The following is a 27,322-nucleotide window of genomic DNA, read 5'->3' on the forward strand; positions in this document are numbered from 1 at the left end:
TCAACTGCTAAATAGCATCATTGTCTCTCCTTAGGAGGGCTTCATAAATGGTTTTCTAGTATAAAAACAGTAGTAGGCACATGCCAAAGTCAGCAAATAACTGCATGTTTCCATAGGTGCAGTCACAGTGCCGCATGCCCTGCATGCATTAAGCCTACTTGACTATGCAGAGCTGCACAGATGGGTTTATGGGGGGGATGGGCACTGTCAGCTCACACAGATCAAACGGGTCGGCAGTCCTATTGCTATTCCCTGCCCACAAAGCACGTAGAGCACGTCAGACACGCTCCGTGAGAAATACCAGGCAGGGAGAGCATTTTGTTGTGTTGATCACGCTTCCTGTATTCTGAACCAGGCCATATGAGTCCAAACCAATGGCAGTGCTTTTCCTGCTGAGTGCAGCCTTGGGCACTTTGACCGAGTTGTGTCAGTTTGCATCATATCACTGTTGTTTATAGGTCAATGATTACTGTCGAGTTAAATAAAATAAAAAACTATTTACATCATTCACAATGTTATAAGTATAGGTATTTGCTATTACACTGAGTAACCAGATGGAAATAAATAATTTGGAAATTGACGTCAGAGATAGGCTTGCCCCAATGGCTTTCCCATGCTTTATTTCGCAAATGATCGGGTTTCCCCTCGACTCTTTCCGCGCACCCAACCAATTCCCCGCCCCACTTTATTCCTGCGTTGTTTGGGGACAGTAGGAAGATGGCGGCGGCCCCGCTGTACTGTGTCTGCCGGCAGTCTTACGATGTGAGCCGGTTTATGATCGAATGCGACCTCTGTAACGACTGGTTTCATGGCAGGTATGGCGATGACACATTCCTTGACACATGCAATCGATTTAACCGACTAAACTAACAGCAGGTGCTTGGGAGTAAGCGAGGATTGTCATGCCGTTGTGACTGCTATTTGTGTGTAACGGGGTCTTCTCTGGTCTCACTCTATTGGCACCTCGATCTAGCTAAACTTTACAAAATAGTAAACCGAGCCAGTGTGTTTTATTTCCATTATACATATTGTGAGTTCATATTTTACTCTACTTATTGGGATATTAATAGTGTGTTGGAGGTTTGAACGTGATCTTAGCCGACAGCAGTTAGGCTAATTTCTTTTGACAAACGTTACTAGTTTGCCACCGTTAGCTAGCCAGCTAAGCTTGTGTGTGACGAGTTGTCAATCTCAGTGATCAAAGCCAGCCCTTTAAACATTTGGTCTGTTGAAAGAAGCCTATAGGCTTCGCCTATCCAATTGAGTTGAGAATAAACTTGCCTGGTAATCGAGTAAAGGCGTGGGTTCTGATTTGAATCCTTTACTATTGAGTTGGGTTAATGAGTTGGGTTAATGCTAGTTTGCTTAATCAGCCTCTAATATACAATAATTGTGTGTTACAGCCTGAATAATCAGACTATGTTGGTGCTTGTGACAGCCTGACCTGACCCTGGACCTTCCTAGGTGAGAATTTAGGCCACGGGCTTTTGTGAATTCGATTGAAAAGGAACATCAATCTCTTGCACATTGGTGGCATCACTTCACTAGCCAAGTGACCTCTTGCACGATCAACATTTTTAGGGGTGAACTACACAAATACTACTATTTGAGTTAGTGACCTCGTTTGTTAGTGGCCAAAAACCTAAGGTGAGAAAATATGACTGTTGTTATTTGTGGGCTTTTGATTGACAGCTCGAGGTTGGGGTATTTAAATCCCCCTTTCATCGAAAATGGGCACATGTGTTATACCCCTAGTGGAAGAAAGGAGTATTGAGGAGAAAATTAAAGACAACTAATATGACTACAATAGCAGTTTGCGTGTGTGGAAATTGCAAAGCTATTGCGTAACTACACTCTGTAGACTGCCAAGAACTCAACGCCCAGAATGATGGGATGCCTGAGCCAGGGAAGACTCAGTCTGTCATGTGCCAAAAGAAGAGGAACAAACTTTGGCGCTTCCCCATTGACTAAAAACACATGTACACACTGCTCTGCTCCAAAACCAGAGGGTTCTCTACCATTCTTTCCCATCAGGCTCGCCAGAAGGACATGGCATGCCTCTGGCTGTGGATGGTATGCAAACGTAGTGGAAAACAGAGAAGCTGCCATGCCTGCACCGGAATCCTGTTGCCCGCTTGTCGGCACACCACCATACTTCCCCAAGTGAGCCGGGGTTGTGTCTAGCTGCCTGGCCGGGAGGGCATCTATTTTCTCTCACCAGTGACTGAACCCTGGATACACCAGTATGGCTTACGGCTCCCAAACGGAACTAGGCAGAGGAGCCAACCAGAGTGTTCTGTGTTGTTTATAAGGTGTAGACTATGGACCAGGTAGGGGGCAGAAGACAGAAAGAATGCCCTGATAGTTTCCTAATGGCCTAACACACTGTACACTACAGGCATGTGCATAGGGCCTGTGCAGTGAAAGAGCCTCACATCCACTGAGCAGGCCTGTGCTGCGGATGCTTCTGCTGAGACTATGGAGATGGCACTCTGCTGAGACATTGCATTACGAACGACAACAAACCCTGTATGGCATCAGTGGTTCACGTTGCAGCCCACAGACCTGCGTCTCTCCAGGCTGCGTGGGTGTAACTCCCAGTTCATGTCTGGTTCTGGTATAGTCTGTAGTAGTGGTGAGACAGCAGAGACTGGATGGGACATGGGAATGATTGATGGTCGCTCCACAGAGGCAGCTTCAATGTACCATCCAACATTATGTGCTACACTCTCAGCCAGGGGAAAAGTCTGAAGAGAGATGGATGCTCTCCCCCTGTCCTCCTCCTTAATGTTGTGAGGGAATTTGAATTTGTGGGAGAGCTTGTTTTTTTGTGTGTGTGTGACTCAGACCTCAGATGATGGTTAGTGTCATGTTTACATTCATTAGTGGGACTCTGTGGGGTCTTTGTCTCTGGGGTATGCCAATGACATTACTCTCAGATTGATCCATGCTGATTAGGAGGTCAACAGCATCATGTATTGATTTCCAGTCGTTTAGAGTCACGGTATATTAGTTGGTTTGCTTATGATGATGAAGCAAGGGCGAACTTGGCTTCAGACTTATTCTGCAGCTGATGGGGAGAATGGACCAATGTTTTGATCTCTTGGAAATACAATGAGGAGTTGAAAGTAGGATTTTACTAAGGATAACCACACTTAGCTGATTGCATTCCTTTTATCACTCTGACAGAAACCCTCTGAAAAGTAGCATGGCAAGTTGCATCACTGCCTGATTGACATCTACTTTGCCTACATATCATGCTTGAATATTAGAAGAGTCAGCTCTGCTGCACTAAGGACCAATCCAGTTTGTCAGGCAGGGTAATCATGCGTTGACAGTAGAGGTTGACCGATTATGATTTTTTCAACACCGATACCGATTATTGGAAGACCAAAAAAAAGCTGATACCGATTATTCGGCCGAAAAAAGAAAAAAAAAAATACATATAATAAACATAATCAACACACAGAAATACGAGCCTAAGGTCATTAATATGGTCGAATCCAGAAACTATCATCTTGAAAACAAGACGTTTATTCTTTCAGTGAAATACGGAACCATTCCGTATTTTATCTAACGGGTGGCATCCATAAGTCTAAATATTCCTGTTACATTGCACAATCTTCAATGTTATGTCATAATTACGTAAAACTCTGGCAAATTAGGCGGCCCAAACTGTTGCATATACACTGACTCCGCGTGCAATGAACGCAAGAGACACAATTTCACCTGGTTAATATTGCCTGCTAACCTGGATTTCTTTTAGCTAAATATGCAGGTTTAAAAATATATACTTCTGTGTATTGATTTTAAGAAAGGCATTGATGTTTATGGTTCGGTACACATTGGAGTAACGACAGTCCTTTTTCGCAAACACGCACTGCATCGATTATATGCAACGCAGGACACGCTAGATAAACTAGTAATATCATCAACCATATGTAGTTATAACTAGTGATTATGATTGTTTTTTATAAGATACGTTTAATGCTAGCTAGCAACTTACCTTGGCTTACTGCATTCGTGTAACAGGCAGGCTCCTCGTGGAGTGCAATGTAATCAGGTGGTTAGAGCGTTGGACTAGTTAACTGTAAGGTTGCAAGATTGAATCCCCGAGCTGACAAGGTAAAAATCTGTCGTTCTGCCCCTGAACAAGGCAGTTAACCCACCGTTCCTAGGCCGTTAAGAATGTGTTCTTAACTTAAATAAAGGTGTATAAAAAAAACGGCCAAACCGATTTCCATTGTTATGAAAACTTGATATCGGCCCTAATTAATCGGCCATTCCGATTAATCGGTCAACCTCTAGTTGACAGATCTAGTGGGAGAGGCAGAGACTGAGGGTGTACTATGAAGGCCTAGGTGTATGGCCTAGGTGTATGAGGCTCACTAAAAGACGTAGGCCTATGTTGAGAGCATGTGTGAGAAGACACAAACCCAGTCCCCCACCGCCTTAGAAGAAACGACTCCGCTCAAGGCAATGCAACCTGCACCATAAACAATGAAGTTGTTCCACTCCTTCCCCGGGGGACTGCAATGTCCCATAAACAACAAAGCAGCAATCCTCTTTTGTTTTCCAGCTGCCTACAGAGAAGTCCTTCTACCCTAAGCTGTCTGTAGAAGCTTAGTGATGTGGGTTAATGGTGGAGAGAGGTTGTTGTGTACGAAGGCCCTTCATCAGTGCATTCTACTCCATTGATATGATGGGTATCCTTTCCTTTTCTCAGTGAGGGTTCAAATGGTCTGATTTTATGCCCACTTGGATCCTAGTCTTTGGAAAGGCAGGAGTCAGGTGCCCTTTGGGTCTAAATGAACCCAGGCAGGTGTGTTTAACTGCCCTCACCCCTCCCCATCTCCCATCCTCTCCCCCATTATCCATTAGCTATCTGCCAGTTCTCTAATGTAGGCGGGTTGGAGCCCTATGCAGGGGGGTTATTAAGTGCTTAACGTAATGGTTGAGCCCGCCTACAACCCTTTGTGTGTCTCGGCTGATCATTGAGACACAATGAAGCCCTCACAGTACATAGACTAATGAATAACCCCAGTCACACAGGAAGGCAGGCAGCTCCACAACAGAGGATGTAGAGGGATAAGAGCTGATGGTGGTGGGAGAGTTGACAGCTCTCCTGATTCAGGACAGGATGTTTGACCCATAGATGGAGAACTCATCATGATATATAACCCATTTTAGCATGGACTTTGCCATTGAGGGCTTCCACCATTTTAAAGTAGTCAACTGGGTGTGGATTCCTATGAGTTGGGCGCAATCAGCCAATGAAAAAGAAGAAAGCCTCAATGGTGCTGCCCATGCTGTTACAGATTCTTTAATGGCACAGAGAAAAAGATGAGTCCTCAATTTATCTCTGTGGTTTGACCTCATGCTGCTAGGCTGGTGTCTGCCCACCCTTGGCAGGGGGCTGGCATTGTTTCTGGGATAGTGGTGAGACAGTGACAGACACACACAGACCCATATTGGGCTTTATTTCCCCCAGGGCTGATGTCACTTGATTTATTACTATACACTAAATACCAAAGTTTTGTCTTCCACACAGCTCTTAAATGAAGTCAGATGTATAGTTTTGTTGTCTTCGATGGGGCAGCCTCAGTAGTTTTTAAAGAGTGAGATTGATTTAGTTCGAGGAGTCAAGGATAAGTAGCTACACAAGTTGCATCATCAACACTCCCCAGCCCTCCAGTTTCCAAGTGACTCCCCCAACGTCATAACTGAGCAAAGGAAGAAACCGCATCAGTCTGGTGGCACAGTGCCCTGCTTGCCCCTCGTGCCGGCCCGCGCGGGTGTTACACAAGATGACCAGGCAGAGGAGGTGTAGGAGGTCAGCTTGGCCCGGCTCAATCCCACAGCCACACGCTCACTCTGTCGCGCTCGCTCTAGCATGTCCTAACCCGACAGACAAGCAGGAGAATTCATGTCAGGCTCGGGGTGACGTAATTGGCGCGGTGACTCATTCTAGTCTCCCCAGCAAGGCCATTAAGCAACCTCAGGACTCAGGAGCCAAGATTCCAGCCCACTGCTGCATTGTAGCTCATCTTGCCTGCTGACGTAGGAAGTGAGTGGAGGTGGACTTTGGAGGTGGACTGTGGAGGCCACTCTGTAGGGTTAGGACACTGAAGGAGTTTATAGCATTGTATCTTCTGTAAATGTGGCCCAGAGTTTTTTCCGATGACCTGACCAGGAAAAATTCAGAATGCTGTGCCACTCGGGAGACCACTAAGGCACTGCATCGCAGTGCTAGAGGCTTTACTATAGATCCGGGTTCAATCCTGGGCTGTATCGCAGCTGGCCCAGACCAGGAGACCCATGAGGCGGTGCACAATTGTCCGGGTTTGGGGAGGGCGGGCCGGGCACATACACGCTAACACAGTCGCCAGTTGGACAGTGTTTCCTCTGGCACATTGGTGCGGCTGGCTTCCGGGTTAAGCGAGCTGTGTGTCAAGAAGCAGTGTGGCTTGGCAGGGTCGTGTTTCGGAGGACGCATGGCTCTCGACGTTCAACCACTCCTGAGTCCGTACGGGAGTTGCAGCGATGGGACAAGACTGTAACTACCAATTGGATACCACGAAAAAGGGGTAAAAAGTACCCAAGAAATGTTACAATAAAAAAAATATATGACACTTATCCCTACCTAAAATCAGGCGTAGTCTGATAGCTGCTGTCTATCAATATTCTGCTGAACAACAACACCATTGCTAAGGAGACTTAACAAGCAACAACACACCACCAGAGAAAGTTCAAGTGTGACGCTGTTTGCTGCTGGCCTTTGTTTCCCTTTACAATTTCCTGCAATTTCCACTCTGATCAACGCTGATGGTGGCTGGTGAGAACTGTGTCCACTCCTAGACAGGCCCTCTGTGAAAATAGTATCATTATCTGCTATTGAAACCGTTACTACATCTTCACACAGCTCCTAGCCCCCAGGCTCTTCACACAGCTCCTAGCCCCCAGGCTCTTCACACAGCTCCTAGCCCCCAGGCTCTTCACACAGCTCCTAGCCTCCAGGCTCTTCACACAGCTCCTAGCCCCCAGGCTCTTCACACAGCTCCTAGCCCCCAGGCTCTTCACACAGCTCCTAGCCTCCAGGCTCTTCACACAGCTCCTAGCCCCCAGGCTCTTCACTCAGCTCCTAGCCCCCAGGCTCTTCACACAGCTCCTAGCCCCCAGGCTCTTCACACAGCTCCTAGCCCCCAGGCTCTTCACACAGCTCCTAGCCCCCAGGCTCTTCACACAGCTCCTAGCCCCCAGGCTCTTCACACAGCTCCTAGCCCCCAGGCTCTTCACACAGCTCCTAGCCGCCAGGCTCTTCACACAGCTCCTAGCCTCCAGGCTCTTCAAACAGCTCCTAGCCTCCAGGCTCTTCACACAGCTCCTAGCCTCCAGGCTCTTCACACAGCTCCTAGCCCCCAGGCTCTTCACACAGCTCCTAGCCCCCAGGCTCTTCACACAGCTCCTAGCCCCCAGGCTCTTCACACAGCTCCTAGCCCCCAGGCTCTTCACACAGCTCCTAGCCCCCAGGCTCTTCACACAGCTCCTAGCCCCCAGGCTCTTCACACAGCTCCTAGCCCCCAGGCTCTTCACACAGCTCCTAGCCGCCAGGCTCTTCACACAGCTCCTAGCCTCCAGGCTCTTCACACAGCTCCTAGCCTCCAGGCTCTTCACACAGCTCCTAGCCTCCAGGCTCTTCACACAGCTCCTAGCCCCCAGGCTCTTCACACAGCTCCTAGCCTCCAGGCTAACTCCGGGAACCTGAGGGAGGGAGCTGGAACTTTAATGGCTGTCATTTACCGCCCTAAGCAAGTCCCCAGTGTTTTCTGTTTTCACACTGAAAGGAATTCCACTGTTTGTCACTCCCAACTTCAGAGAGCAGGACCTCCAAACTCATTTAAATGTACCCACTGAAGACCAGTCACAGAGCAGGGAGATTTGAATGAGAGGAAGACTGCAGAGCGGGGAAAAGGCGGAATTGCGTAAAGTTCATAGAGTTGTTTGCCATCTTCATGAACTCTCAAGCCTCTTAAACTAGCTACTAGAGAAACTCAGTTTGTTTGTATTTTTACAAGAGAACAGATTGTCACTATGAAGAAATAATCCCTTTGTGTTTTCTGCTACATAATATCCATGTCAGAGCAGCAAAAGATATGAGTCCACATCTGTCTCTTTATGCTCTTGTCAGCTGAAACTAAAGTTTAGCTTAGACGATTTATCTTTTTGTTTACTTGAGAAGAAGCTCTTTTAAAAGTGCTGTCTTAGATTCCTCCCATACCCCAGTGACACAAATGTTGCCTGCTGTTTTTCTCCCCCGTTCCATGCATCGGTGGGCATCCATGCATAACGGCAACACTCAGAGCCTATTCACAGGGTTCTGTGTGTTATTCAGCGTTCTCTTATGGAACAGAGCGTTGGTATGCACCAGAGGAATGTGTGTGTTGCTGCCTGTGGTCTGGCTGTTGTGGGGCGGTCGGGGGTTTGGTGGTGTAGGGGTTTGAGTGACGTCGACACTGTTGCAGTTCTGTGTGATACTGAGACAAACACATGGTTGAGCTAATGGGAAAGGTCTGGCCCAGAGTGGTCTAGAGGTTATTGTTAAGGCTTGCCCTAACTAACTAATTCCTTGCCCGAACGCCACTGTCCCCCAGACAAGTAAAACTGATCGCCTCCCAACTTCAAGGTTGCTTGACTTTTCATACCTCTTAAAAAAAAAAATGGGGGACCAAAAGGTCACCCGAGGTCGTCTGCCACGTACACTACCCTGTAGTGTTTCTGGCTCTATGTTTACCTCTAACCTCTCCCTGCTCCTCATACACAACACCACTCTGTAGTGTTTCTGGTTCTGTGTTTACCTCTAACCTCTCCCTGCTCCTCATACACAACACCACTCTGTAGTGTTTCTGGTTCTGTGTTTACCTCTAACCTCTCCCTGCTCCTCATACACAACACCACCCTGTAGTGTTTCTGGTTCTGTGTTTACCTCTAACCTCTCCCTGCTCCTCATACACAACACCACTGTAGTGTTTCTGGTTCTGTGTTTACCTCTAACCTCTCCCTGCTCCTCATACACAACACCACCCTGTAGTGTTTCTGGCTCTATGTTTACCTCTAACCTCTCCCTGCTCCTCATACACAACACCACTGTAGTGTTTCTGGCTCTGTGTTTACCTCTAACCTCTCCCTGCTCCTCATACACAACACCACTCTGTAGTGTTTCTGGTTCTGTGTTTACCTCTAACCTCTCCCTGCTCCTCATACACAACACCACCCTGTAGTGTTTCTGGTTCTGTGTTTACCTCTAACCTCTCCCTGCTCCTCATACACAACACCACTCTGTAGTGTTTCTGGTTCTGTGTTTACCTCTAACCTCTCCCTGCTCCTCATACACAACACCACTCTGTAGTAGTGTTTCTGGCTCTATGTTTACCTCTAACCTCTCCCTGCTCCTCATACACAACACCACCCTGTAGTGTTTCTGGCTCTATGTTTACCTCTAACCTCTCCCTGCTCCTCATACACAACACCACTCTGTAGTGTTTCTGGCTCTGTGTTTACCTCTAACCTCTCCCTGCTCCTCATACACAACACCACTCTGTAGTGTTTCTGGCTCTATGTTTACCTCTAACCTCTCCCTGCTCCTCATACACAACACCACTCTGTAGTGTTTCTGGCTCTGTGTTTACCTCTAACCTCTCCCTGCTCCTCATACACAACACCACTCTGTAGTGTTTCTGGCTCTATGTTTACCTCTAACCTCTCCCTGCTCCTCATACACAACACCACCCTGTAGTGTTTCTGGCTCTATGTTTACCTCTAACCTCTCCCTGCTCCTCATACACAACACCACTCTGTAGTGTTTCTGGCTCTGTGTTTACCTCTAACCTCTCCCTGCTCCTCATACACAACACCACTCTGAAGTGTTTCTGGCTCTATGTTTACCTCTAACCTCTCCCTGCTCCTCATACACAACACCACCCTGTAGTGTTTCTGGTTCTGTGTTTACCTCTAACCTCTCCCTACTCCTCATACACAACACCACTCTAGTGTTTCTGGCTCTATGTTTACCTCTAACCTCTCCCTGCTCCTCATACACAACACCACTGTAGTGTTTCTGGTTCTGTGTTTACCTCTAACCTCTCCCTGCTCCTCATACACAACACCACTCTGTAGTGTTTCTGGCTCTATGTTTACCTCTAACCTCTCCCTGCTCCTCATACACAACACCACTCTGTAGTAGTGTTTCTGGCTCTATGTTTACCTCTAACCTCTCCCTGCTCCTCATACACAACACCACTCTGTAGTGTTTCTGGCTCTATGTTTACCTCTAACCTCTCCCTGCTCCTCATACACAACACCACTGTAGTGTTTCTGGTTCTGTGTTTACCTCTAACCTCTCCCTGCTCCTCATATACAACACCACTGTAGTGTTTCTGGCTCTATGTTTACCTCTAACCTCTCCCTGCTCCTCATACACAACACCACTCTGTAGTAGTGTTTCTGGCTCTATGTTTACCTCTAACCTCTCCCTGCTCCTCATACACAACACCACTGTAGTGTTTCTGGCTCTATGTTTACCTCTAACCTCTCCCTGCTCCTCATACACAACACCACTCTGTAGTAGTGTTTCTGGCTCTATGTTTACCTCTAACCTCTCCCTGCTCCTCATACACAACACCACTCTGTAGTGTTTATGGCTCTATGTTTACCTCTAACCTCTCCCTGCTCCTCATACACAACACCACTCTGTAGTGTTTCTGGCTCTATGTTTACCTCTAACCTCTCCCTGCTCCTCATATACAACACCACTGTAGTGTTTCTGGCTCTATGTTTACCTCTAACCTCTCCCTGCTCCTCATACACAACACCACTCTGTAGTGTTTCTGGCTCTATGTTTACCTCTAACCTCTCCCTGCTCCTCATATACAACACCACTGTAGTGTTTCTGGCTCTATGTTTACCTCTAACCTCTCTTTGGCCTCTCTCTGCTCCTCCTATACATCACTATCCACAGCCACACAGACTGTCAGAACAGGGTGTCAGTTTAGCAAAACCATGATATCTTTTCTGTCTCGTAAGTCTCAAGTCAAGTCTCCAACGGATGACCCAGTGAGAGAAACTTGTATGTGACCCCATTTCCCAAAGTATTTCATGCAGTGGGCTGACTCTATGGTGTACAAAACCCTCTCAAACCCTCAAACTCTCCAGAGCATGGGCCCTGAAACCATGGATGGAGATATCAGTGAGAGAGAGCCTGTTTCCACAACAGCTTCTCTGGTGTTATGATCCTGGAGAGAACAGTCTTCTGTCCCGTCAGTTGATTTATTGGATCTGAAAGTGAAAACACCATGGCGCTAGCCTGGTCCCAGATTTGTTTGTAGTGACTTGCCAACCTCTATGGTCAATGTGACGCCAAATATTGGGACCAGGCTATCATGGTCCTGTCTGTCTCTTTAACAATTGAAGTCGGATGTTTACATACACTTAGGTTGGAGTCATTAAAACATGTTTTTCAACCACTCCACAAATTTCTTGTTAACAAACTATAGTTTTGGCAAGTCGGTTAGGACATCTACTTTGTGCATGACACAAGTCATTTTTCCAACAATTGTGTACTGACAGATTATTTAACTTATAATTCACTGTATCACAATTCCAGTGGGTCAGAAGTTTACATACACTAAGTTGACTGTGCCTTTAAACAGCTTGGAAAATTCCAGAAAATTATGTCAAAGCTTCTGATAGGCTAATTGACATCATTCAGGTCAATTGGAGGTGTACCTGTGGATGTATTTCAAGGCCTACCTTCAAACTCAGTGCCTCTTTGCTTGACATCATGGGAAAATCAAAATAAATCAGCCAAGACCTCAGAAAAAACATTGTAGACCTCCACAAATCATCTGGTTCATCCTTGGGAGCAATTTCCAAATGCCTGAAGGTACCAGGTTCATCTGTACAAACAATAGTATGCAAGTATAAACATCATGGGACCACGCAGCCGTCATACCGCTCGGGAAGGAGATGCATTCTGTCTCCTAGAGATGAACGTACTTTGGTGCAAAAAGTGCAAATCAGTCCCAGAACAACAGCAAAGGACCTTGTGAAGATGCTGGAGAAAACAGGTACAAAAGTATCTATATCCACAGTAAAACAAGTCCTATATCGACAACCTGAAAGGCGACTCGGCAAGGAAGAAGCCACTGATCCAAAACCGCCATTAAAAAAGCCAGATGACGGTTTTGCAACTGCACATGGGGACAAAGATCGTACTTTTTGGAGAAATGTTATCCGGTCTGATGAAACAAAAACAGAACTGTTTGGCCAGAATGGCATTGTTATGTTTGGAGGAAAAAGGGGGAGGTTTGCAAGCTGAAGAACACCATCCCAACCGTGAAGCACGGGGGTGGCAGCATCGTGTTGTGGGGGTGCTTTGCTGCAGGAGGGACTGGTGCACTTCACAAAATAGATGGCATCATGAGGCAGGAAAATGATGTGGATATATTGAAGCAACATCTCAAGACATCAGTTAAGAAGTTAAAGCTTGGTTGCAAATGGACAATTTGAAATGGACACTACTTCCAAAGTTGAGGCAAAATGGCTTACGGACAACAACGTCAAGGTATTGGAGTGGCCATCACAAAGCCCTGACCTCAATCTGATAGAAAATTTGTGGGCAGAACTGAAAAAGCCTGCACAAGCAAAGAGGCCTACAAATCTGACTCAGTTACACCAGCTCTGTCAGGAGGAATGGGCCAAAATTCACCCAACTTATTGTGGGAAGCTTGTGGAAGGCTACCTGAAATGTTTGACCCAAGTGAAACAATTTATAGGCAATGCTACCAAATACTAATTGAATGGATGTAAACTTCTGACCCACTGGGAATGTGATGAAAAAAATAAAAGTTTAAATAAATAATTCTCTCCTATTATTCTGACATTTCACATTCTTAAAATAAAGTGATGATCCTAACTGACCTAAAACGGGGATTAAATGTCAGGAATTGTGAAACGGAGTTTGAATGTATTTAAGGTGTAAACTTCCGACTTCAATTGTGTATATACTGACAGTAATGTGATGTCTCCTGTCTCCCCACAGCTGTGTCCAGGTGGAGGAGCACCATGCGGTGGATATTGACGTTTACCACTGTCCTAACTGTGAACCCCAACACGGACCCTCCTTGAGTCAGTATTCCAGTCTGTTTTTGTGTGTGTCGCTGTCTGTCCATCCTGTCTTTTTCTCTGTCTTCTCTTCCTCAGTCGGTCTCTTTCCATCTCTTTTCTCTCCTATCTGTTTTTACTACCATCTCTCTTTATCGCTCTCTCTCTTTATCTCTCTCTATTTGTTCCGTCCCCCGTGCCTGTTCACTCTTCCTCTTTTTTTCCATCCCTCCCCCTCTTTCTCCCTTCATGGCTGATGGACTGTCCCCAGGAGAGCAGCATAGTCTCCAGTCTGATTTAGAGGAGCCTGACCCCTGAGAGCCCGGGGCCAGACATTAACAGGCTAATTGAATGGAGCTGTAATCTTTTGACTTAAATGGGTCCTAGCCCTCACCTTGGCCTCTCTGCTCGGGGATGAACGGGGAAAATATATTATCAAGACTAATGACTATCCATAATTCACAAGGCTCTGTTGGTTTAAGGGAAGAAAATTGAATACAGTAATAATTTGTCTCAGGTCTGTCACTGGCTATAGTTATCGTTTTCATGGCCAGTGAAGGCTGTGGCGTTTTGTGAGTCTGATGTTCTGCGTTTCTCCTCTTGCAGTGAAAAAGCGCAACAACTGGCACAGGCATGACTACACCGAGCAGGACGATGGCACCAAGCCAGTGCAGGCTGGCACCTCTGTGTTTGTCAAGGAACTCCAGAACAGGACCTTTGCCAGGTAGGAGCCCAGAACACCTACCACCAAGGACTCTGATGCCAAGCTAGACCCACTCTCACACCTGCACAGCAAACGCACGTTTCCTCAGCAGTCGTGTTTCTATGAACAAGACTGATCTTTGTTTTAGTCACAATACTTAACATGTATTATGTTCTTAATTTCTCTCATTGGGTATTTACATAGAACATATCAACAGGAATTAGCCACTAACCATTGTCTCTGTGTGTGTGTGTTGCAGTGGGGATGAGATCCTGCAGTGGATGCCTGGGGAGCAGGTGACCCAGAGGTACCTGGAAAGTCACGGCTGGCAGTACCCCATCGCTGTGTCCAACATAGAGGGACTGGGACTCAGGCTGCCTCAACCATCCTTCTCTGTCAAAGATGTGGAGCAAGTTGTCGGTAAGGACATAGAGTGAGAGTGTATACTGTGTGTGTGTGTGTGGGGGGGGGGTTGTGGGCATGCTCAAGCACCCTGGGCTAGATTTTCTCTAAGTAAATAAGTGGGGTAGTAGGGCAGACATTTAGCATGTAGCACAACTAAGACTGATCACCAACCCGTCTACTGCACGTGATGCCTATTTGATGGGACATATGTGACCTGCACCTATTAGCTTTTCATTATATTATATTTCAAAACAATGAATGCATTCTCTGTCAGATAATGAGCGCCTAACGTTGAGCGGACGCCATCTGTCCGTCAAACAGGTTGCCAGGTTCAGAGTGTTGCCAGGTTCAGAGGGTATTTAGCCCCTTTATCAATCATCTCCCAAAGGCTGAATAACCCCTACGGGAGGGGAGGGCAGGTCTTCCTCAGCCCCCAACATGACCACCTCTGCTCTCTATAGAATAGAAAGGCCTGGTACCACAAGGCTCCTATTACAAGCCCATTACTAACCCACAGCTATCTGGACTGACTGGATGCCCAACGCAACCCAAAGCTGCTTGTGTTTTATCATGGAAGTTCATATTCCACCCTCTGCCATGCTCCGTTGAGCATTAAGCTGCTCTGATGAGAAGCAGCACAGGTGTTGTGACTGGGTGGAGACAGAACACAAGCAGGATCAGGTTACCTACCTCCTTACAGTTGGGACACAATGGGGGCCTGGAACCTGCTGTCTCCTGGGGTTACCCAAGCCTAGACTATGGTCGGACAGCTTAGGATAAACCTCCTGGCATTTGTCACCTCCCAGTACTTAATGTTGTTCCTCGTTGGGGGTAGGTGAAGTTTTCAGTCTAAATATCATGTGAAAGGTTGGTGTCTGGAAGCACCCTACAGGGTCTAGCTGGAGTGAATGCCAGGTGTCGGTGCATTGCTTAAAACACAGGAATAGTTTGACCATGTGCTACCAGCCAATATAAAGGTGTAGTGTGGAGTATTTACTATGGTCTGTTTTGGACTTGTTGGCTGGTACTGACAGAACTCTCTCTGTTTGGCTAGCTACCCTAACTCCAGCTGTTCACTGTCATCAGATGCTGGCCAGCTGGACCCGCTGTGTGTGTGGTGTATAGGGGGTTGGGGAACATTAGGGGTGTGTGGGTTGGTGGTGGGAGGATCACACAAGCACCAGCTGTCCTGTCCCCACACTGCCGACAGGCCCCCGTTTCCGGGCCCTCTCTCTCCCCGGCTTTCACTGTGTCGTTTGATTCACTGCCTCCCAGCTGTGTGAGTGCTTGTGGGTTTTTACCCTCACACCCATTAAAGACAGTGGCCCCTTCCCCAGTCTCCACCTCTGGGACTCATATGGACTGGACAGATTGTCTGGCCCTCACCCCCCGCCCCCCACTCCTATGGTGTATTGGCTGTGCCGGTATCTCCCTTAGGAGTTGCACAGAGACATGGAAATGCCAGAGAGCTTCAGAGTTCAGATCCCCTCGCCCACTGACTCCCATTTAAAATGGTTATCCCTGGTGTCTGTCACTTCAGTAGGAATGGTCCTTTCTCTTAACCAGATGTATTATATCTGGCTGAATGGTTAAACTGTTAAACTGTAGACACAAAATGATGGTGATTCCATGGGCAGACTGATACCACGTTTTGCTGTCTGCTCCACTATATGACGGCTTGGTCATCATTCTCTTGTCGTCCACAGGCGGTGACAAAGTCATTGACGTCATCGACGTGGCCAGGCAAGCAGACAGCAAGATGAAGCTGAAAGAGTTTATTAAGTATTACTACAAGCCTCATCGGCCCAAGGTGCTCAACGTTATCAGCCTGGAGTTCTCTGATACCAAGTAAGCTGTAATTTGGTTCTACTTCTAATAATCCATTGCTGACTCTCTCTCCATTTAAAATGTATCCATTTTAAATTAATGCTATTTACAAGACACGCAAACAGAAACCAAGAGCATCCACAGACTGCTGTCAAGTTCTTCATGATTCACAAGAGAAAAACAAGAATGAACACAAACATTCAACAATACATTATGTACAGCTCATGACAAAAGTGATCAAACTACTTATTATCAATGATCTCATTATTTAGTCAATTTCAGCACTTTTTACTGTGATTTTGACCCTCTTAAGTAGCCATACCCCTCTTACCGCTCACTCTCTCCCCCCCAGGATGGCAGATCAGGTGGTGGTACCTGACGTAGCTCAGAACATGTCCTGGGTGGAGAACTACTGGCCAGATGACTCCTTCTTCCCCAAGCCCTTTGTCCAGAAGTACTGCCTCATGGGGGTTAAGAACAGCTACACTGACTTCCACATCGACTTCGGCGGCACCTCTGTGTGGTACCACGTTCTCTGGGTGAGTGGGTGTTAGCCTAGTGTCCATGTAGGACATGTAACTATCAAATCCTAGCAGTGAGCTGAGTGCAGTTTGGCAAGTCAATGAAATCAACTGTGTCCACAACATTATTTGGTGATAAATCGCTGGCCTGGCTCGCTCTTTGGCATTCCTCTCACCACTTGTAATGCGCGCTGACATTTAATCAAGTATGTTTGTACATGGGGGAGCTATTTAGAGCAATCTAGTCTGATTGGTACCCTGGAGGAAGTTCCAGGGGGAATTCTGTCCCCGCCGTGGTAATAAATGATCCCTCCAACGGCAACAAAGTAACCAACCGCTGCTAATCACAAACTGGGCTTTGTGTTCATGGTGACATCACCAGGCTGGCAGGCAAGCACTCTCCTTCGCTATAGAAGCAATGTGCAGCTCAGCTTGTGAAAAACAGGAAGAAAAAAATCCCCTGGTGTGAAAGTCAAACACATCTGTGTGTCTCTGAAATGAAACGTCTTTGCAGGCATCTGAGTGCTTCTAATTTTCTAGTCACATTCTGATGTTTTTTGGGTTAAAATGTTTATTTTTTAATGAACTCTCGTTAACTCTCTCTACTCTCTGTGTTTCCAGGGTGAGAAGATATTCTACATGATCAAGCCGACCCAGGCCAACCTTGCACTATACGAGGCGTGGAGCTCCTCCCCCAACCAGAGTGAGGTGTTCTTCGGGGACAAGGTGGACAAGTGCTACAAGTGTGTCGTGCAGCAAGGAACCACGCTGCTCATCCCCACAGGTGTGTGTCACAGGAGGCTGGTGGTACCTTTAAGTGGGGAGGCCGGGCTCGTGGTAACAGCTGGAGCGGAACAGGTGGAATGGTATCAAATACATGGAAACCATGTGTTTGATACCATCCCATTTGCTCCATTCCAGACATTATGAGCAGTCCTCCCCTCAGCAGCCTCCACTGCCTTCTCTTGTAACAGGCCATGTGTTTAGTTTTCCTGAAGAGCTAAACAGCTTACATTAGGCTTGTGTTCCTGGAACGAAAGTGTAGATGAAGAGGGGTTACCACTGACGATGTAGACTGGCCCTGTGAGCGTGTGACACAGAAACCCCTCTGGAATTAGACAGTGTCCTTAAAAGACCTTTTCCACTGTGTCCTTAAATACCTCACACGCCTGCTTTTGGTGATGTATAAATAGACTATCTGGTAGTCTTGTCTGCCCCTCCGTAGAGAAACCTGTCTATATCCTCAAAAAACAAAAACAGTCTAGTTTCCCAGGGTGCCTGCCTGGAAAATGACTCCCTTTTTTTAAACACTGATGACATGTCATTGCCAAGTGAATTTGGAAAAGGAATCTTTGCTCAGCCACAGCCTAGACACACCCGTCTATATTGTCGTAACACAATAGGAAGTTCCCTAATGGAACAACAGCACCAGTAATGTCGTGAAAGCGACCATATTAGAAGCTCTTAGGCCTACTTTATCCTCAGCCAAGCCTCTGCTATATATAACATGTGACTTGTAATTCACCTCTCACATTCCACCCCATGTCTTGATGACGTGACACGTCTAGAGAGCCGTGAACGGGCGACCGCAGTAAGCAGAACCTCATGGTTAACACATGCTCCTTGTTCTCCTCATTAACTCCAGATGGCTTTTAGAGGGGTTTCACTCATGTCCTTTAGTGATTTAACCCCATCTCACCATCTCCGTTGTCACCACAAGGATCCTTCCATAAGCTTACCTGATGGGGGGGGGGTCGTATTACATTTGTAGATCACAGGGTTCCATGTTTTTTTTTGCCTGTGGAGATCACCTGAGGATGATGTAAAACTATACAGGATATGTCATCGGTTCAGAACAGCAATCGTGTGCAACTCAACAGACTTTTCACAAGTTCAGGGTATCCATACATTTGTGTCAATACTCCCATAGGAACAAGAAGGAAATGCTCCCAAAGTTGTATACCTTGAGTAAAGGTTAAGACTAATCATGACCAGGGCTTCAGCTGTATCTTTTCCAGGGGGTTAAGGCCGCTCAACCGCGGTAACCCTGTAACCGCGTCAGTGCCTGCCGTATCAGTGCTGCGTCACCACTGCCTCTGCTTTCTGTTCTCTCCGGAGGTATAAAGAGCCCTGCTTTATCTTGACCAGGTCAGGCAGGCCTGATATGACCCTGTATGTTTGTGTTGTCAGGTCAGTTTGTGTGCCAACTGTGTGTGTGTGTCAGTTTTTATCAGGTTGGTGTTTGTGTGTCACATACCAGGTTTATATTCAACCTTTTTATGCCAGTAAAGTAGATGTCGGAGAGGGAATGTGACGACAGACCTGACAGAAATACAACATTTGTCTGTAAACTTTCCAATTGTCGTCAAAACAAAATACGCTGGACAAGATGTCGATAAAATGAACTATGCGATGGAACTGCCTTTGTGTGCATATATTGATATAATAACCATCATATTGAAGTAAACTTGGAGTCACGCGATGACATGGTGTGTGGTCCTCCCACTACGACTCATGAAACCATGCAGTTTATTAGGATACAACTTATGAACTTCACAGGGGGGTGAAAGTGCAAGGTGATGAGCTTGATGCTCCTTTCCAATGAATATCGAGGGTCTTATTCTGGTGACATGATGATCGATGCTTGGCTGCCGTTTGACGAATACAACACCTAGCCAGTGTCCATGTATTACCAGTCAGTGAGTCAAACATTGACTGTGTGTTTGTGTGTGCTGCCCTCTGCAGGATGGATCCATGCCGTCCTCACCTCTCAGGATTGCATGGCGTTCGGAGGCAACTTCCTCCACAACCTCAACATTGGCATGCAGCTCAGGTGTTACGAGATGGAGCGTCGTCTGAAGACTCCAGACCTCTTCAAGTTTCCCTACTTTGAGGCTATCTGCTGGTATGTGGCCAAGAACCTGCTGGAGACCCTGAAAGGTGAGTGAAGCTGTAAAATCCACATGATACTACAATATATTTATTGGCTTTTTACATTTTATTTTGCATGCATCATAACAAATATAATGCCTTTGTTCTCTTTCTCAGAGTTGCGAGAAGACAACTGCCCGCCCCAGACCTATCTAGTGGAGGGAGTGAAATCTTTAATCAGTCCACTGAAAACCTGGCTGAAGAGAGAGGTGAGGGGCACAGAATGAAATGTGTAATTTTTCCATTGTATCTTTGGGTGATGGTACTGGCTTCACCTTCTCTATTCTGCACCTGACTCTGTTGATGAATATCTAGACTGAATAGTTTATCTCCCAGCTGAGCTCTGATGATGGGGGGTTGGGAGGGGGGGGGGGTCATAGTGGATTTCCTCAGATCTGATGACACTGTGCCAGTGGTGGAAACACAGCCTCTGTTCAACTCCACCTTAATTGTGTGTGTGGAACATTGTGACTGCAGGTTACGGAGCCCACCAGCGAGGTCCCGGACCATATCAGGCCCAACCGTCTCATTAAAGAGCTGACCAAGGAAATCCGCTACCTGGAGGTAAGGTCTGGGGTCACAGGGGATGGAGGGCCTGAGGAGCATCACCTTTGTGTAGGTGGAAGAGCACTCGATCTGAGGGGCTGTATGAGAAGTGCTTCAAATCCATCTTTCAGGATCATGCAGTATGTCACTGACGTGATGGATTTGTTGCACCTTATTTGTAACTGCCAATCTGTCTCTTGCGGCTTCCTTGTCCAGAGACGTAGATTAGATTTAAAGATTGAGGTTGTGTTCAAACCCCTCCCTCCTCTAATGGTGTTGTGTGTGTGTGTGTGTGTGTTCCAACAGGAAGACCAGGGCAGCAGTGGTGGCACCAACAAGCCAGTGAAATCTCAGGGAAGCGGTGGAGGCCAGTGTCTGGCCACGCGTTCCACGCTGGAGAGGGTGTGCCCGGCCCGTCAGGCGCGGCGGGCAGCCCGGAGGCTCCGGGAGCAGCAGGAGCAGGGCCCTAAGGTTCCCTCTAACCTGGAGATCCTGGAGCTGCACACCAGAGAGGTGCTCAGGAGGCTGGAGGTGGGCCCTCTGGAGGAGGTGAGAGGAGCAGGTCAAACTCCCACAACGTAAAACTAGAATGTCACACGCTCTCTGGCATACGTCATATTTAAATGCCTTGTTGTTATTATTGGAAATGATCATTAGATCAATCAATAAACCACATTTAGTATTTTCCGTGCATTACTCCTACAAAAAGCAATACTGTTCCCATACTAGACAAAGTAATACAATTCAATAGAAAAGTCTGATACCTGTGTTGAATGAGTCCTATAACTCTGTCTCTACCACAGGACCCTACCTTCTGTCCCCCGGTGCATGGGAAGTTCAACATGGTGTCCACCGCCTCTGCCGCTGCTGCTGAGAACCCAGACACACACCTGCGTCTCACGCTGCACAACGGACGGATCATCCGAGACGCGAGGAGACCAGGTAGTAGCACGGCTAGCAGCCCAGTGAAGGCGGGGAGTGAGAGGTCGTCCGTGGGCCAACTGAAGAGCAGAGAGGAGATGAAGACGGAGTCAGACCAGGAACGGCAGCACAGCACTATGGGAGGAGAGGAGGAACCAGGACACCTCAGTAAGTCATGATGCTGAAGCAATTCACTATGTATGTATGTATGTATATATATATATACAGTCGTATGAAAAAGTTTGGGCACCCCTGACAATTTCCATGATTTCCATTTATAAATAATTGGGTGTTTGGATCAACAATTTAATTTTGATCTATCAAATAACTGATGGACACAGTAATATTTCAGTAGTGAAATTAGATTTATTGGATTAACAGAAAATGTGCAATATGCATCAAAACAAAATTAGACAGGTGCATAAATTTGGGCACCCCAATAGAAAAATCACATCAATATTTAGTAGAGCCTCCTTATGCTAATATAACAGCCTCTAGACGCTTCCCATAGCCTCAGAGTGTCTGGATGAAGGTATTTTGGACCATTCCTCCTTACAAAACATCTCCAGTCCAGTAAGGTTTGAGGGTTGCCGAGCATGGACAGCCCGCTTCAAATCATCCCACTGGGATGGCCATTCCAGAACATTGTACTTGTTCCTCTGCATAAAGCCCAGGTAGATTTTGAGCAGTGTTTTGGGTCGTTGTCTTGTTGAAATATCCAGCCCCGGCATAACTTTGACTGATTCTTCAACATTATTCCTAAGAATCTGTTGATATTGAGTGGAATCCATGCGACCCTCAACTTTAACAAGATTCCCAGTACAGGCACTGGCCCCACAGCCCCACAGCATGATGGAACCCCCACCTAATTCTACTGTGGGTAGCAAGTGTTTTTCTTGGAACGCTGTGTTCTTTTGCCGCCGTGCATAACGTCCCCTGTTATGACCAAATAACTCAATCTTTGTTTCATCAGTCCACAGCACCTTATTCCAAAATGAAGCTGGCTTGTCCAAATGTGCATTTGCATACCTCAAGCGACTCTGTGGCGTGTGTGCAGAAAAGGCTTCTTCCAGATCACTCACCCATACAGCTTCTCCTTGTGCAAAGTGCGCTGAGTTGTTGAACGATGCACAGTGACACCATCTGCAGCAAGATGATGTTGTAGGTCTGTGGAGGTGGTCTGTGGACTGTTTTTGACCGTTCTCACCATCCTTCGCCTCTCTGATATTTTACTTGGCCTGCCACTTCTGACCTTAACAAGAACTGTGGTCTTCCATTTCCTCACTATGTTCCTCACAGTGGACACTGACAGCTTAAATCTCTGCGATAGCTTTTTGTAGCCTTCCTCTAAACCATAATGTTGAACAATCTTTGTTTTCAGGTCATTTGAGAGTTGTTTTGAGGCCCCCATGTTGCCACTCTTCAGGGGAGAGCCAAAGAGAACAACAACTTGCAATTGGCCACCTTAAATACCTTTTCTCATGATTGGATGCACTTGTCTATGAAGTTCAAGGGTTAATGAGCTCACCAAACCAATTGTGTGTTCCAATTAATCAGTGCTAAGTAGTTACAGGTATTCAAATCAACAGAATGAGAAGGGTGCCCACATTTTTGCATAGCTTATTTTTCACATCTGATTTAATTTCATACAACTTAATATTGCTACACTAAAAATATTTGTCTGGACAATATCCCAGTACTCAGCTTTTATTAGAAAATGAATGGCAAGCCACTGTGATCATTTTCTGTGACGACAGAGTAAATTATTATGCAGCCTCAGAGGGATGCCCAAACTTTTTAATACGACTGAATACATATATATATATATATATATATATATATATATATGTATATATATATATATATATATATATATATATATATATATGTATATATATATGTATATATATATATATATATATATATATATATATATATATATATATATATATATATATATATATATATATATATATATATATATATATATATATATATATGTATATATATATATGTATATATATATATACATATATATATATATATATATATATATATATATATGTATATATATATATGTATATATATATATGTATATATATATATATATATATATATATATATATATATATATATATATATATATATATATATATATATATATATATATATATATATATATATATATATATATATATATATATATATATATATATATGTATGTGTATGTGTTGTATGGTTTATAATCTGACTCAACTTTGTCAGTTTATTGACCTCATTGTCCCAGACACACCATGCTTTCTAAAGGGTCATGTTTTTGACACAGACTAGGTCTAGTAACCTGTTGACTTGGACACGGAGAGGGAATGGTTCCTACCATTATTTGTGGTTAATGATGTCTGTTTGCCTTCTCAGGGGGTATTGAGAGGGTTAAGACTGAACTCAGGGAAGAAGCCTCAGGACACTCCGATGTGTCGGACATGGACTCGGACAGTGATTCCAACACACAGGTACCTGATATTAACACGGTCTACCCCCACTGTGGTTTTGTCAGTAAGAACTTAACTCTGTTGTGTATCAACCCTCAACCAGTTTCTTGTCTCTCTCCCTCTCTGCAGCAAAACACCTCTTCTGAGGAAGATTCAGGAAGCTCCCAGAGTGATGATGATGATGATGAGGAGAGGGGCTCATCCCAGAGGGCTGCGGGGCACACCATAGAGCTGGACCAAACAGACCTGAACCTCCGGCACAAACACAAGCCACTCAAAAGGTGGTGGTCTGACCCGCTGTGCGAGGGCGAGCTAAAACACAGCTCCTGTTATTGGAATCACAAAAATATTTTAGCAATTGAGTTATTTATTAAGGGATGATTTCTTGTAGAAATGTCTAAAAGTTCACGCCATCGGTTTGGTAATCTCATAACGATGGAGATGGAATTGAAACCGAAGCATGTGCCAATTATGCATACAAAGATTATATTTAGAACTTCCCTTTTGAGTGGTAAAGATAACCACAGTTGGCTTTTGTGGAGTCTGGCGCGGTGGCCTGTGATTGACTCTTCTGTGTCCCTGCAGAGAACGTCCTACCTCACCCAGCACAGAGGAGGCCATTCAAGGCATGCTGTCCATGGCTGGCCTGCTGTGCCCCTCCAAGTCAGACGAGGCCCCCACTTCCCAGGAGCCGTGGTGGTCCAGCCCGAGCCAAGGCTCGCCGGAGCGCCGAGAGCAGCACCAGCGTCGTGTGGCGGGGGACAAGAGCCCCATGGACAGCCAGGGCAACAGCAGCAGCGAGGCCTGGGACAATCGGGGGCCCCTCTCCCTTGGGGCCCTGAGCCAAGACGCCAGCCCAGAGGCTGACAACTACCAGTACTGTGATCCCTCAATGTCTCCCCCTCTACACCCCTCCAAAAGACACGCCTCCAACTCCCCTCCCGTCAGCAACCAGGCCACGAAAGGTACGCAACCAACTATTTGATTCTTTCCATTTGTCTTGTAATTAGTTCATGTTCTCAGGGATTGGATGCTACTGTGACACAACTCTCTTTATTCAGCACGTCAGCCATTCATTTTGGGTTTTGTTTTTCAGGCAAGCGGCCCAAGAAAGGAATGGCCACGGCCAAGCAGAGACTGGGGAAGATTCTGAAGATGAACCGACACAATGGCGTCTTTGTATAGAGCTCTGAGGGCCACAGGCAAAGCTAAAGGAGGGGAACAGACCCCTGTCCTCACATCCAGATTATTCTGTACATTTAGTCGACACCTTTTTGTCCTGGAGAAATCACTGCCTGGGGAAAGTGCCCATCTGAGAGACTTGTTGTTGTCAGACACACAAACGAACAGGCTTACTGTGCATGCTTAGGACCACAGGGTATTGGATTCACATGAGCAAGCTACCAATCAAGCGCACAGCTTCACTGCAAGCACTCTAAAACGTAATGGAGAAGAAGGGGGGGAAAAGCATGTTGATTACTCAACTTCAGGGAAACTTAGAGAGTTCCAGTGGGCATTAACGTGCCGTGGGGAAGTGTTAGATGTCTGGATGAGGTAGGAATGAGGTCTACAGTACATCGCAACATTGAAGACAAATCTTCAGCCAATGTTAATGACGCACGTAAGCCAATGAAGGCTGCGTGATGTCCCACCATCTGCATCTCCCAGCGCTGCCTTCCTTGAATATCTGCAGCACTATGAACTGGATGAGACCCAGGACAAGATGGAAGTTGGGATAGACACGCTGGCTTTCCACAGACTGGCATTGACCCACCTGGCGCCGTGTCAGGGCTCTCTCTAGCAGGGTCCTTTTTGGCCCTGAGGGAAGAAAGTGCTAAGCTAATTTTTTCAAAATGGTGCTTAATGTTTGTACGTCCTCCATGCTCCCAACTCCCCTTATCTCAATCACACCAGCAATAATGACGTTGAGGAGAGAAGTTTTGAGGCAGCACTCTCTTGGTTAGCATTCCCTGATACATTGTCATTCATCTATTTAAAGACGATTGCCGAATGTATCATTGCACTGTTTTTTTGGGGGGTAAAAACCCATCAGGTTTAAAACAATGACATTTTAACCTGTCTGCATTAGTTCATAAGTTTCTCTATTTGAATTTCACATGCTTTAATGCTTGCTAGGTCATACGAAAGCCATACTTCACTATATAGAATCAAAATGATTTTGCTGCCCTCTGATGGTCAAAGGGAGACTAACACAGTGCTGCCCTCTGATGGTCAAAGGGAGACTAACACAGAGTGCTGCCTCAATAAGAAATGTTTTATAGTGTAAGTTGTTTACTTGGTTGAAAAACAACTTGTACAATATCCTGCTTAATTTATTTCAACTTTTTTTTTAAAGTTATTTTTATGTTATTTTTATGGATTCTGAATTATGTATTTATTAATTGAGAGGTGAATAATGATTTTATTATATTTTGGCCGTAAACCTTGAATTTTCTTCAAAAGGGGTTTATTGTTGTTCTCTCTTATGCTTATTGTATATGTGGACATTTTAGACTTCATGTGGTCATGCATGATATGTTGTGTAGGTCAGTAAGATAATTTCTAACTAAACTTTTTTTTTCTCCACTTCTATTCTGTCCAAGTAGGGTTTCTTAACTTGATTTGAACCTATATCTCTTCTGGTTTGCAAAGGTTAGTGGGGTTGTGTTAAGAGAATGGGTAATACTGTGACTCCAAAAGGTTACCACCCCTATAGACAACGTCAAGTAGACTAACAAATCTTTGGTGGTCCATTTAATCTGAAGAAAAGTACATTTTGAAGAGGGGGGGGGGGGATTCCTATGATATGGTGCTGAAGTGAGTGTGTGATTTGATTTTGGAATTGTAGTTATTCACTCTCAGGGAATGATGCCACAGATATGACCTCTGATTTAATCACCAGCTACATTATGTCCACTACTAAGGCAAGTTCTTCCAACCAGACTCCTGTTCCACTTCTTTCTCATCTAACTAAACAGTTGTGCTTTTGAATTGACCAAGTTGAAGAAATCAACATGGTCATCATCTCTATTTGGAGATGACCATCTATGCTCAAGCTCTGCCTAGCTACTTAACAAGTTTAACTCTACATCCAAGACATTCAATTTTCCTTTTGACAGACCCCCTCCCAAACACCACTTGTACGTGTTGAGCTAAATGCTTGTCCCGACATCCTTAGACACCCTCTCTCTCTAGTCTACAGAGTATTTCACTAAACGACATCGACTTACTTAGTCGCCAAGTAACTTTAATAGCACCCTTTGAACAGTATCCGACTTGAAAGCTGTGCTATGATTTCAACTTGCAGTGCACCAAACCTTGGTGTAATTGTGGTCTATCGCTCAGCCCTTAATGAGATTTCACCTAATGACTAAGATCACACTACTTTCATGTCTTCCCCTCCACAGAATAGTGTTGAATCCAATTGCCAGACATTTCCACCTTAACTCTTATTGCATGTTGAAGTCCTCACCACTGTGTAATAATAAGCACAAGAGCTAGCCTGCAGGCAGGGTTTGTTATTAGCAGCAGTTCTCTCATTGTACAGTGTTTACCGTAAACTCTTACATGCAAATCTATTTGCATTTTTTTTCCATCAATGGCCATGTTTCTTCTGTGCATTAGTCCTTCAGATGGTTTGAACCATAAACACTGGCTTACTGTGACACTGTTACTTAATGCATTGACTGTTTCAGCATTTCAAAAGTGACTTGTAAATATAAAAATGAACTGATGCGGTTATTGTTTTTTTTACAGGAAACGACTAGAACTAATTATACACATTCAAAAACAGTCATTGCGTTCCATATGTACACACCCCA

General features: G+C 45.5%; 1 protein-coding gene across 1 annotated transcript; it reads left to right on the forward strand.

Annotated features, from left to right (window-relative positions):
* The first annotated feature begins 651 nt into the window (after nt 1–651).
* On the forward strand, nt 652–27,235 carry LOC110499986 (lysine-specific demethylase 7B). Its single transcript, XM_021577079.3, has 16 exons — nt 652–815; nt 13,097–13,182; nt 13,765–13,882; nt 14,121–14,281; nt 15,973–16,114; nt 16,446–16,632; nt 17,236–17,398; nt 19,360–19,554; nt 19,663–19,754; nt 20,023–20,109; nt 20,398–20,640; nt 20,895–21,180; nt 23,428–23,522; nt 23,631–23,782; nt 24,087–24,466; nt 24,598–27,235. Exons 1-16 carry the CDS (start codon nt 718–720, stop codon nt 24,684–24,686), a joined length of 2,574 nt encoding a protein of 857 aa, XP_021432754.3. The 5' UTR covers nt 652–717; the 3' UTR covers nt 24,687–27,235.
* The last annotated feature ends 87 nt before the right edge of the window (nt 27,236–27,322 follow it).

The sequence above is a fragment of the Oncorhynchus mykiss genome, chromosome 21 (assembly GCF_057628025.1).
Source record: "Oncorhynchus mykiss isolate SJ-2025 chromosome 21, ASM5762802v1, whole genome shotgun sequence".
In the NCBI taxonomy this organism is placed as follows: Eukaryota; Metazoa; Chordata; class Actinopteri; order Salmoniformes; family Salmonidae; genus Oncorhynchus; species Oncorhynchus mykiss.